The following is a 13,622-nucleotide window of genomic DNA, read 5'->3' as shown; positions in this document are numbered from 1 at the left end:
TTTTTTCAGTTTCTGAGCAGTCAGTTGGCTGAACAATACTTTAGAGTGAATCCTTTTGAAGCATGGTCACTTAGAATGTAGGAAATGTGATAAGCAACTTGCATTCAGGAATATCTCAAAAGCAGCATGCTTTTTAATGTTGTGTGAGGGATGAATGTTGACGAGCTCCCCATCAAATAATTGAATCGATATGTTACATTTTCCTTGGAATTGAAGCCTTAGATCAGTATCCCATCCTAAACTCGGCACCACCAACAGTTCAGAAGTTGATTGTTTCAGGTTTTATTACCAATTTTATTATGCTTCAAAAATGTGGATAAATGAATGTTTTCAAGGCTAGTGTGTTGTTTTATTGTCTCTGTGAGCTCTTTTCATTTGGGTGTGACTTTTTTCTCATTTACTGAATCTCGCTGAAAGCATTTTTGATTTTAGGAGTTTCGAGAGAAATCACTGGAATGGGAGAAACAGAGGTTTTATTATCAACAGCAGGTGGCATCATTGGATGCAGAGAGGAAGCTGCTGGCAGAACAGTGCAAAACTATTCAGGTATAACTCTCGAACTGCTTTTGGCTACATGAAACAACTTGTCTGGTGCACATTTGAAAATACCTTGGGCAGCTTATGCACTTCAATCATTTGAAAAGAAATCAAATTGAATGGAACAGGTTATGTGCCAGAAACAATCACAAGGCTGTTCTCTTACAGAACTCAGTAGACATGAAAAATCTTCCTTTTGTGATTTCCAGTTATTTGAACTTGGAAGGGTTTGGAGATGGAACATAAACATCCAGCATCTTGCATACACATAGTGCAGCGTTTGAGATAATTTATGTTTTTGTTTGCCTTATTTACTGTTTGCTGGCAATAAGTGTCAGAATAATGACTGCCAGTTCAGATGCTCTACTTCATTGTAATAATACACAGAATGTTGGACCAGCAGTAATTATTCTTTCAAGCTCAGTGTCACTGATTTCCGCAATAAGCGATTGGCCCTCAAATTCTTTTTAAGGGGCAGGGGGTTTACTGCTCACTGTAAGTGATTACAGATAAAACTTAGTATTTTGTTTTCTCGTTAGTTAATCCAACCATACCTTTCATTAGTCTTGTAAACATTCTCTGAATTGCTTCCAATGTATTTCTTGCATAAAGAAAATAATACTGTAAAATGTAGTCCACATGTGGTCTTAGTATTGCCCTGTGTAACTGAAGCATAACTTCCCTACTTTGCTATTCACTTCCTCTCACAGTAAGTAAAAATATTGTATTAGGTTTCAAAGTTACTTGCTGCACCTGCACACCAACCTTTTGTGATTTAGGCACGAGAACACCCAGAATTCTCTGCTTCTCAGAGCTCTAAAATCTCTCCATTTCATGAATGCACTACTTCAAAATGGACAATTTTGTGTTTCCACTTTGTTTCATTAACTAGACCATTGCATGCTCACCTAACCTTCCTTTTAGCCTCTCTTTGTAGCCCTACTTATACACAATTTATTGTATGAATTCCAACAAAACTAAATATTCAGGCATCCTGAAGTTTGCTCGAAATAGTGATTATAACTTGATTTATGATGTGAACTTTGTGTTTGTATTCGCTGGTCAGAGGGATGCTTCTGATATAGAAATCAGAGAGAAGGCCTGTGATATAATTAAAGAAGTGAGCATAGATAGAGTGGTCTGGCAGGTTTAAAGGTACATGAATCTCCAGGGCCAGATGTTAAGTAAGGTAAGGGGTACTTGCAAAAACTTTCAATTCTTTTCTGGTCACAGGAGAGGTGGTGGAGGGATAGCAAATGTGGTATTGTTGTTCAAGAAGGGAGCATTGGATAAACCAAGAAAATGTAGGCTGGTCAGTCTAACCTCAGTGGTGGAGAAATTAGTGGAAGCAATTCTGAGGGATAGAACTACTCTACATGTGGCGAGTCGGGGAGTAATCAAGAACAGTCAGCATGGTTTGGTCAAGGGGAGTTCATGCCTAACCAACTTGATTGAATTTTTTGAAGACGTGATCAGGTGTGCAGATGAGTGCAGTGCTTTTGATTTGTCTACTTGGACTTCAGCAAGACTTTTTCTAAGGTCTTGCATAGGATGCTGATAGGAAAGGTAAGAGCTCAAGGGATACAAGGAAATTTGACAAATTAGATCCACAATTGGCTGAGTGACAGGAAGGAGATGGTGATGATTAAGGAGTGTTTTTTCCAACTGGAAACCTCTATCCAGTTTATCCGATAGAGATCAGTGTTGGAGCATTTGTTGTTTTGGTAAATGGTGTAGCCATGAATTAAAGAGAAGAGGTTAACCATGGAAAGAGTAGATCCCATTAGGGACCAAGGGGGTAAGCCACAGGATGTTGGAAGAGTGTTGAATGAAAACTTCTCTTTGGTCTTTGTTCTGGAAAAGGAGAATGTACTTGCACAGTTTGACATAGGAAATAGGGAGATATTTGAGGCTCTGTCAGGCTTAAAAACACAAACTCCTGGCTCTGATGAAATGCATTCCAGGCTGCTGTGGGAGGTGAGGCAGGAAATTGCAGGAGCTCTGACAAATTATTAATTCCCCTCTAGCCAGGAGGGAAGTGCCAGAGGACTGGAGGTCAGCTAACATGGTTCCACCTTTCAGGAAGGGTGATAGAGATGAATCTCACGTCAATGGTAGGGAACTATTAGGAGAAAATTCTGAAGGAGCAAATTAATACCCCTAGGAAAGGCATGGGTTAATTAAGGATCGTCAGCATGGCTTGGTCCAAGGGAGGTCATGCCTAACAAATTTGTTAGAATTTTTTGAAAATATGATGGTATGTAGATGAGGGAAGTTCAGTTGATATCGTTTATATGGATTTTAGCAAACCTTTTGACAAGGTCCCACATGGAAGACTAATTGAGAAGTGAAACTGAGGGAAACTTAGCGGGATGGATCAGAAACTGACTTAGTCATTGGACATAAAGTGTAGTGGTAGAAGGCATGTGAATAGGTTAGTTAAGAAGGATATGAGACACTTACTGTCCTGAGCAGTGGCATAGAGTATGAGAGCAAAGAGGTAATGTTGGAGTTGTACAGAGAGTCGGTTAGACCATAATTGGAGTACTGTTTGCACTTCTGGTTGCATCACTACAGGAAGGATGTGATAGCACTGGGAGGGGTACAGAAGACGTTCACCAAGATGTTCCCTGGGATGGAGAAGTTGAGCTATAGGTTTGAATTGTTTTCTTTGGAGCAGAGAAGACTGAGGGATCAATCATGCGAGGACATGGGGCAAGACTTTCAGAGGGGATTTGGGAAAAAATACTTAGTGGGTGGTAGGAATCTGGAATGCACTGCCTGAGAAGGTACTGGATAGCCGAAAACCTTATAACTATTAAAAACAAATTTGGATGAGCACTTGAAATATGATAACATTCAATGCTATGGGACAAGTGCAGGAAATTGGGATTTAGTAGTCGTTATGTTGGTGCAGACGCAATGGGCCAGAGGGCCTTTTCTGCATTGTATGAATCTTTGAATGTAGGATGGAAAGAAAATTTATGGGTTGATAAATAATGAGGAGGATTTAGATTGCCTTAGATTACAGGAAGATATAGATGGCTGATCGGTGGCAAATGGAGTTCAGTCTGGATAAATGTGAGGTGATGCACTTGGGCAAGACAAACAAGGCAAGGGAATACATGATGAATGGAAGGTGCCTGGGAAGCACTGAATATCAGAAGGACCTTGGTGTGTATGTTCACTGGTCCCTTAAGCTATCAGGACAAGTGAATAAAGTGGTTAAGAAGGCACATAAGATACTCGCCATTATTACAAAAGCAGCAGTGTTCAAGAGCACAAAGGTTTTGCTGGAACTGCATAAAACATTGGTTGGACACAGCTAGAGTACTGTGTGCAGTTTAGGAATCCACAATATAGGGCGTATGTGATAGTATTGAAGAGAATGCAGAGGAGATTTACCAGGATGCTGCCTGGGTTGAAGAGTTTCAGATATGAAGAGGAATTTGGGGTTGTTTTCCCTTGAGCAGAGGAGAGACATGATTGCCATGTAAACTTATGAGGGATGTAGGTAAGGTTGACAGGGAGGAACCTTTTTATTTGAGGGATCAATGACCAATGGGCATAGAATTACAGTAAGGGCCAGAAGGAAAAACGTTTTTGCCCACAGCGTGGTGGGAATCTGAAAATCACTGCCTGTAAGGGTGGTAGACACAGAAACACTCATAAGCTTGAAGAAGTGTTTAGATGTGCACTTGCAATGCCATGGCATAGAGGGCTATGGGCCAAGTGCTATAAACGGAATTTGAATAGTTCGGTGGCTTTTTTGGCCAGCACAGATATGATGGGCTGAAGAGCCATTTTTTTTTCTGCTGTATATCTCCGTGACACTACATTTGAGCATTAATAGTCTACATTTCACTTTTAAACATTTGTAGCCATACCTTGTGGCTGAGACAGTACATTTTTAAAGCCATGTAATTAACATGAGAATTGTTTGCTGCAGTGCAGTTCTGAAGTCTTTAAAATGGAATTTATGATTAGATGCTTAAATGCAAGGGGAGAGAAAAGAGTGATACCTTGAATAATGGTTGCTTAGCCCACATCTGTGATTCTGCTTGAAAATACAACTCATTGACATGATTAATTACTGGATTGTTTCTAATAAGATTCTTTGTAGGAAATTAAATGCCTGAGGCTATTGATTATGAAATTGTTTTAAGGTTATGTTAAGTACTGCTACTGACACTCCCAGTGAGTGAGCAGTAAAGAACAGGTAGTACCAGGAGAATAAGTAAACAGGATTTGGAAAGAGCAGTCAATCGGAAGAGTCATTCTCTTATGAACTTCTGCACTTCCCTTTAGCTACAAGGAACTAAACAGCTGAATGGGGAAGCATTATGGAAAGTGACTGTAGTAAACCTCCTTTGGTGGTGAGTCGCAAATATTGCAGTACACGACTAGAGCATAACTGTGCTGGAATCATGTTGATTGTGACTGTCCAAAATTTACCCCTCGAGTGTTTGAGTTCCCCATTTTTAAAAGCTGCATGTGGCCAGACTTTGCTAAGAACTGCTTTGCATAATGCATTCCGTATCCCAATTTCCCTTTATGTGAAACTAATTCTAATACCTCTGAAGACTACTTATTACTCAAGCTTCCTCTGAAACTGATTCCCTATATTCCTGAAGTTCTATTACTGAAAGGCTCAGTGGGTTAACCACATCTGTTTTTGAAGTTCTTATTAACCAAAACCTTTTAAATTCATTATTTATTAATAGTAAGTAGATTATTATCTAGTCAACCTGTGAGAGATGTTAGTACAAACCTCTGGCGGGACATGAACCCAGGCCTCCTGGTCCAGTATGTGTACAGTTACTAAATGTTCAAAATATTTGTGTTGAAATCTTGAGTACTATCTCCATTCAGTGTAAATAGCTCAATTAAATTAATATATTTTCTTTGTCTGGCAGCACAGAGGTACAATAGTTTATCAGCCCCAAATAAGAAAAGTATATTTTAAAGAAATGTTTCAAGCAATAAAGTTAGATTAGCTAATATCACCTAACATGGATTCAACATCAAGTATAGTCTTCAGGTGGACTGGGATAAGAGGGTGGGCACAATTGGACCAATGTGCAAAGGCATTATTCAATTGCTGATTCTAACTGTTTTTACAAAATATTTTGATTTTATATTACTCTATATTGGTCAATAGGTGAAAATTACACTATTTAAGAAGCACATTCCTAGGGACATCTTGACTATTAGACTAAAATAGCAATGATGTCAAAATTGAAGACTTGGCAAAAAGTGAGGAGGAAACTATTGACTGCAAAAGGATGTGAGCTGGCAGAATGGGCAGTCAAGTGGCAGAGGGAATTATAGTGATGCATTTTGGCTGGAAGGTCATGGAGAATCAATATAGACTAAATGGCATAGTGTCCAGTGAGTTCATGTGCAACTCTTGATCATTGAAAGTGGCAGGATATATTGTTAGAGCGACATGGCAGATGGGATGATCAGATTAAAGTTTTCAAAATATTAGTGGGAGCTGGTTAGATAGATACATAAAACTCTTTGCACTGGTTGCAGATTCACAGATCAGGAGGCATAGTCTAAAATTTCAGTAGCCGCACATTCAGAATCAGTTCTACATGTAAAGGATCATTGCAATTTGGAATTTTCCTTCACAACTGGCCATCGGTGCTCAATTAGTTTTATCTTGAGCCAATACATATTTGTTAACCAGAGAAATTAAACAATACAGAGCAAAAGTGAGTACTTAGGATAATGTAAACATGAAGAGTGCCTGGAAAGATGCAGAGACAGAATTTAAATAAAAAAGTCAGATCAGAGCAAGGGAGGTGATTTCTGTTTAGTTTGCTGAGCAAGGGAAGCGGAAGCTTAGAAAATGGTCTCAATCCTGATTATCCTGTACTTGTTGCATGTGGCGGTAGAAGAGGGGCTTAAGAAGATGGTAGATTTTGGACTAATCAGTTGGTGTCATCTTTACTATCCAGATGACTCAAGACCAGTCATTAGTTTTGTTGAAGGAAAGCGAGGCCGGATAATTGTTATGGTCCAAATAGATCTGGTGATGTATAATCAAGTAGACTTTGTGCTAAGGATACTGTAGTCTGCATGCCTTAGGCTTGAAGTGAAGATGAGTAGCTGTTACAAAAGAACAAAAAGAATAAAACCATTCAGCCCTCCAAGCCTGTGCCGATCATCATACCCTGACTACACCATCCAAAGATGTGCAGGTCAGGTGAATTGGCCATGCTAAATTGTCCATGGTGCTAGGTGCATTAGTCAGAGGTGGGTGGGTTACTCTTTGGAGGGTGGGTGTGGACTTGTTGGGCCGAGGGGCCTGTTTCCACACTGTAGGTAATCTAATCTAATCTAATCTAAACTAAAAAACAAACCTTCTGCCCTTACTCGCTCCATATCCCTCTATTCCCTCCTTTTCATGCAATCATCCAGATGCCTTTTAAATGTAGCCAACGTGCCTCCTTTCACCACTTCTTCTGGACTCCTACAACTCTCTGTTCCCTTGCATATCTCTTTCAACCTTTCCCCTTCTCACTTTGAACCTGTGCCCCCTTGTAATTGAAACTTCAACCCTGGGAAAAAGTCTCTCATAATTTTGTAGACCTTTTTCAGGTCTCCTTTCAGCCACTGTCTTTCCAGTGCAAACAATCCTAGTCTTTTTAACCTTTCCTCGTAGCCAATACGCTCGAGACCAGACAACATCCTGGTGAACCTTCTCTGCACTCTCCCCAAAGCTTTGTTGTAGCATGGCAACCAAACTGCGCATAATACTTCAAGTACAGCTGCAACATGGTTTGCCAACTCTTGTACTTCATGCCCTGGCTGATGAAGGCAAGTGTGCCATATGCCTCCTTAATCACCTTGGCCACCTGTGTTGCCACTTTTCGGGTTCTGTGGATTTGCACTCCTAGATCTGTCTGTATGTTAATGTTACTAAAGTTTTTGCATATTTACAGTATAATTCACGCCTAAATTTGATCCTCCAAAATGCTTCACCTCCCATTTGTCTGGATGAAATTCAAATTGCCATTTTTATGCCCAAGTCACCAATCTATCTATAGCTTGCTGTATCCTTTCACAATCGTTGGCATTATCAGCAGCCCAGTTATAGGAAGCTACAGTCAGGAAGGGAGAGAATAAAGGTTCTACTTTGGTCATGATGAGGGCGTTGAACAGATCAACAGCTACTTAAGAATATGGTGAATAAGGGACGCAGTCAATGTGAGGAAATTTCAGCAGAGTGAGATAAAGGTTGAGTGAGTATGTATAATCTTGGAAATTTGGTCTAAAGTGAAAATTTGATGCAAAGGGGAAAGAGGTGCTTTTCAGTGAGATGTCTACAAGAAATAAAGTCTCCAGAATGCGAGATTATTGGGGGAGGATGAAAGGCCAGTCTGAGAGGCTGATTTGTAGTGAGATCAGCTGCAGAGTAACGTTACAAGCCACAGCATGTGAATGCAGGGAAAGAAGCTGAGGCAAATAGAACTGGGGAATATTTATAGTATTTAAAGTAAAATTAAGATCTTCCACCGTAAACACTGTTTTTTTGCCTCTTTCTTAAAAATAGCTGCTAAACTTGATACCAGTGACCTTTGTTTTACAGAAACAAAGTATTATGTTAAAGTGTAAAGATCAAGAAATTTAGAGTTATTAATTTATAAACTAAATCAAATGTGATCGTGATGGCTGTTATTACTACAACTTGTGGGGGTTGCTGGACAGCAATGTGATCCAGAGTGACCACATCTATAGCAAATGTTTGCAGCCTGAAGAACTTTGGATCCCAAATGAGGAGTTGGGGTCTGAGCTGCAGACACTGCACTACATTAGGGAAGGAGAAAGTTATCTGAACACTTTGCTCCATAGATCAGTCATACCCTTCAGAGTAAGTAATTCAGAATTGGTCTGTGATCAGGAAGGAGGGTGTGCCTGCACATGAGGCAGGTATGAGAACCTTGGGATTATAATTGAGGAGCCTTTGCCTCTGCAGTTGTTCAATGGTTACAAAGTTCTTGCAAGCAGTGTGGATGACAGTGGGACTGTAGGGAGGATATTGCAAACGAACCAAAAAACCTTGGTATAGGGAACTATTCAGTTGGAGAGGAGAAAATAGGAATATTGTTGTGTTAGGGGACAGATATATTTCTCTGCAATTGTAAGCAGGAATCCTGAAGGTTGCCATGACAGTGCCAGTGTTAAAGACACAGTGTTGAGGCTGGAGAAAATCTTGGAGGAGGGAGGTAAGAGTCATCCACATTGGTACCAGGTACATTGATAGGACTAGAAGGGAAATTCTGCTGAAAGAATTTGAACAGTGAGATCTAAATTAAAAAGCAGAATGTTCAAGGTCGTAATGTCAGGCTTGCTACCTGACCCACTGGCAAACAGGCTTGGGTAAAGAAACTGAAGGAGTTAAATGTGTGGCTCAGAAATTGGTATGGGATGAATGGGTCACATGGGAACTTGTACTGGAGTAGAAGGGAGTCATGCTGGGAGCAGTGTCCTGGAAAATCAAATAACTAAGCTGTAGAGATAGCTTTAATCTTATAGATAGAAGATAGAATTCCTACAGTGTGGAAATAGGCCCTTTAGCCCAACAAGTCCACGCCAACCCTCCAAAGAGTAACCCACCCAGACCCATTCCCTTACCCTATTACTCTATATTTACTAATGCACCTAACCTACACATCCATGAACACTATGGGCAATTTAGCATGGCCAAATTACCTAACCTGCACATTCTTTGCGCTGTGGGAGGAAACCAGAGCACCCAGAGGAAACCTACGCAGACACAGGGAGAATGTGCATACTCCACACAGACACCAGAAGCTGGGATCAAACTCAAGTCCCTGGTGCTGTAAGGCAGCAGTGCTAATCGCTGAGCCACCGTAAACACAGTCCCTGCAAGTGCGAACCTACCACATGCGAACCCCATCCGATACTTGGTCAGTGTGGGGAATGAACCCATGTCCTTGGTGTTATTAGTACTCTAATTAGAGTGGGAGGGCATTTTTGGAAATGAGAAATGTAAGGTTAGGGAGGTAGAGGAAATGATATTTTTACAGCACAGCTATTTGGATAGCGATACCCAGAATGGGAAAGGAAGGAACAGAATAGACAAAGATAGCAAAACAGCAGTAAGTAGAGTCACAGAGGTAGGGGAGTGGTAGGGAAAGGTAAAAAGACAAAATCAATGTGTGTAATATTTGGAAAGAAATAAATGAATTAATAGCACGAATGCAAATAAACGAATATGTTCTTGAAACCATTACAAGGAGATCAAAGCTAGAAACTAAATATTCAGGCATATGTGACCCTTTGAGAGAAACAATTTCTTTTCATTCCTTCTCAACTATGTGACCATTTAGTCTGAGATTATGCTGTCTGCAGCTACTCTGTTAAATCTAGTAAGAGTCTTGTATGTTTCAATGTGGTCATCTTTCATTCTTCTCACCTGCAATGAGTATAGGCCCTTCCTACTCAACCACTCTTCATAAGACAGTCACTGTATATCTAGAATCAAGCTAGTGAACGTTCTCCAACTGCCTCCATTGCCAGTGTACCTTTCCTTAAATGCGGGACCCTGTTATGGCAGGCTCCTTTAAGATTCTGCAGAAGAGCCAAGGTCAACACCTTGGTCAGGAGATTAGAGAGATACAGGAGCTGGTGTGTTGTGGCTAGGAATTAGGGCACGAAGAAGGGTAAAATGAAAGGTGGTCATGACTGGGTAATAGGAATATGAGATCATAGAAATGAAGAGGCTGAAAGGGATCCTAAAGAAAAAAACAGATTGCTGGATGTGTTTAGAATAATCGTTGTGAAAGGAAAGCCACATTGTGAACCAACACCATAGTTATTGAAATAATAGGTCATGCAAGATGGGTCTTAAGAAGTATGTTAAAGATGGAAAGAGAAGCAAAGAAAGCTAGATCTTGGAGCCCATGTGCCTGAAGTCTCAGCCAGGGAGGAGAGAGTGCTTGAAGTTGATGATGCTTGAGATCAGAATCAGTGGAGTGAAAATATTTCAAAGGGTTATAGTTTGGTAGAAGTTACACTGAGAGGATTGGGTGAGGCATGGAGGGATTTGAAAGCAAGAATGACAAGCATCGACTTCAAACCTTTTATACCAGCATGGGTGCAATTGAGGGAGCTGGTTACAATAGCAGCTGAAAGGAGCCAAGAAGCACATCTGATCAGCACTAACTATCGGAGTAAGAGCAGCTTCTTCAACCCAGAAAGGTGACAAGAGTTAGCAGCTACAGTAAATCGAAAGAAACAGTGCAGAATCTGGAACAGAATGGGAGCCTAAAGCAACAGGTCAGAGCTAATGGAAAATTCTCAGTGGATGAAGAATAAACTAACCCCCAAAAACAAATCTGATGCTGGAATAGAGGGCGTTCAGCAGTGAGTGAGAGTTCAATGCAAAGCAATAGTGAAAGTGGAAGTCAAAGTAAGGCTCAGAAGCAAATGGAGGATTGACCTTCAGCCCAGGAAAAGAAAGCCTTCTATCCAGGTAAAGCTGAGAAGGCAATCCTGAAATCTTGAAGCTCAGCAGGTAACAGTAAAGGCAGGGCAGTTCTAGAAAGAACAGATTTCTTTAAACATGAAGCAATTGAATAGCAGACCAAAATTTCAGCAGCCACCGTATGAATTTTCTTTTGGCAGAAAACATGGTGTAAATGATGGGCAAGACCTGGAGTCTGGGAAATAGAAATGAGCAGAGTTGTAGACAATGAAAAGAGCAAAGACAGGAGCTGAAATTTGTATCAGAAAAATAATCCGAAGTGTTCCTTATGCTCAGTACAGCAGACTGCATGGGCACCAGGTCCCTTATTTCTGTCTGCCAATGTTAGAAGCTAAGGAGGCTAAGGTTGGGTTATACTTTATTCCTTTGGTTTGCCACAGAAAGCTTGTTGTTTCCTACACTTCAGAAAGCAGTATTACGATTTGTTGATTGCTCAAATTTCATGACCGATATTCATGAGCAATGTTTGAAGGGATTTAAAATTAAATTGGCTACACTTGACCTGACAAAGAAGCAGTGCTCTGATAGCTTCTGATTTTAAATCGACCAGTTGCACTATATAGCCTGGTGTCGTGTGATGTACATTCAAACACCTGTGCTGCTGCTCCCTGTTGAATTGACTTTTTCAGAAAAGCTGCAGTTGCACAGCCCATCAGTGATTCCGCTCTCAAACACTGCCTAGAAATCCTGCCCCGCTGCACCTGAACACCAACTAGAAAACCTTTACACCTGTGATTTGAACATGTGACTAAATAAAAATGTAAAATGGTCTTAATTTCTATTTTTGATGGAGACAAGTTCTGAACACTTTGTTTTCCCCTTAAATAACATCTCTCTGCAAGACTTTCCCGTGTGCATTGTAAGTGATGTGGGCTGTTTGACTCATTAGACTGCGTGGAGCATTCTGCTGTGATTTGACCTGAATATAGTGATTATTTTAATTGCCCAGCTGGTATAATTTCAGTTCCATCTGTGCACTGCTCTTGCCTGATTTGTTCTGAGGCCTTCTCCTGTTTCTGTATTTGTGCTTTCCTTCTGTTTGTGTCCTTCATCAGCAACAGACTGTAAAATATCAGACTCAGCTCAATGGTCAGAAACAGCTCATTGAGCAGACTGAGCTAACCAACCAATCAGAAATGCAGCACCTGAGGAGCCAGTTGGAACGAGCCAATGACACAATCTGTGTAAATGACATGACTATGGAGAGGCTGAACATGACAGTGGATGAACTGAAGGGTGCGAACCAGCAACTTAAAGAGGGACGACGACTTTTGCAGGAAGAACTGCAACAATTGCAGCAACTCATACAGGTTGGAGCATTCAAATTTAATTGTGATATAAGTTTTTTCCCTTTGTGAAAAATTGCAGTACTTTAAAATCTATTTACAAATTGAAATCAAGTTTGCTCTCCCACGGAAACGATTGGGCCATAGTGAATTTTAAAATAACAAAAGGAGCTGTTAAAGTATTTTACAGAAAGCTGGGTCCAGAGCTTGAAATTGATTGAATGTGATTTTCTGATTGAAAGTTAACTTATGTAGCAAACCATAGTCCAATGTAAGGAGTATTGCACTCTGATATTTCATCCAAAGTCATCCTTCTGTATTAGAAATCTTTGTGTTTCCATTATTATGGATTTGGAGTAATAAGAAACATTTTGCTTTCAAGTAGAGTCCAGTGGAAAAAAGGGGTGTACAGCCTTTTTTTGATGATTTAGGCATGTACACTTGGTAGCAATAGAATGCACCCTGTTTGTGTTCTCTCAAGATGTGTTATCAAAAGGCAATCATGATCACATTAGTAATACCCCTAAAATTTGAGTACAAGCAGTCATTGCAGGTTACGTTTTGCAGTTTCAATGCTGGAAGCTATGAAACAAAGACTTGTATTACTTCTGGCTTAAAAATTTAAGAGTGGTCTACATCTACAGCATTATTGTATTGGAGCAGCTAAATAAGTTTCATTTAAAAAGTGTTTTATTACTATGGGAATAAAATCTAAGGAAACAAGAGTTCCAACTCTTTGGAATTGTAGCACATCCATATCAGGTTGAATATCCAAAGTCCTTTTAGTTGAATTAGTGGATGGGTTTATAATTCAAGGCAATTTGATGTAATAACCTTTTCAACAATAACCTTGCTTCATACTTAGTGTATGTAATGGCTGTCAACTGAACAATTGATAACATTCAAAAAGAGAGAAGTCTCTATGCCACCAATAGGGGGAAAAAAAACTGATGGAAAACATTTTACTTTTTAAAATCTTCGACTGTAATAAACCACTAAAAGCAATACACTTTAAAGCTTTTATCAGGGTTTTCCAAATAAATAGGTAAATGTCACTTTAGTAGTTAACACAGCAAAGATGTGTAATTACAAGAACTTCCATTTACTTTTTGCGTAACACTTGCAATCTCACATTTTATCCAAGTAGGTCTTCACTCTGAGGGCTCTCTGACATCCCACTTTGACCATTGAGACACATTCACCAACAGTCATATCCATCCAAAGTCTGCTGATACAGTTAGCACTATCAAGGTGGATGTCTATGAAATATCTCTGAT

At 40.0% G+C, this 13,622-nt stretch overlaps 1 protein-coding gene across 7 annotated transcripts in view; it reads left to right on the top strand.

Moving 5' to 3' along the window:
• Nucleotides 1-13,622, top strand: part of cep63 (centrosomal protein 63) — a 117,425-nt gene that overhangs the window by 46,183 nt on the left and 57,620 nt on the right. For 6 of the 7 annotated variants that reach the window (XM_072573223.1, XM_072573221.1, XM_072573222.1 and 3 more), the window contains 2 exons: nucleotides 433-546; nucleotides 12,115-12,369. In XM_072573223.1, coding sequence (XP_072429324.1) covers nucleotides 433-546; nucleotides 12,115-12,369 — 369 coding nt within the window. The remainder of the gene's footprint in view (nucleotides 1-432; nucleotides 547-12,114; nucleotides 12,370-13,622) is intronic. The other variant, XM_072573224.1, reaches the window with a different exon arrangement.

Source organism: Chiloscyllium punctatum, chromosome 6 (assembly GCF_047496795.1).
Source record: "Chiloscyllium punctatum isolate Juve2018m chromosome 6, sChiPun1.3, whole genome shotgun sequence".
Taxonomy (NCBI): domain Eukaryota; kingdom Metazoa; phylum Chordata; class Chondrichthyes; order Orectolobiformes; family Hemiscylliidae; genus Chiloscyllium; species Chiloscyllium punctatum.
The sequence above is the reverse complement of the archived record's forward strand: the minus strand, read 5'-3'. Positions and strand labels throughout refer to the sequence as shown.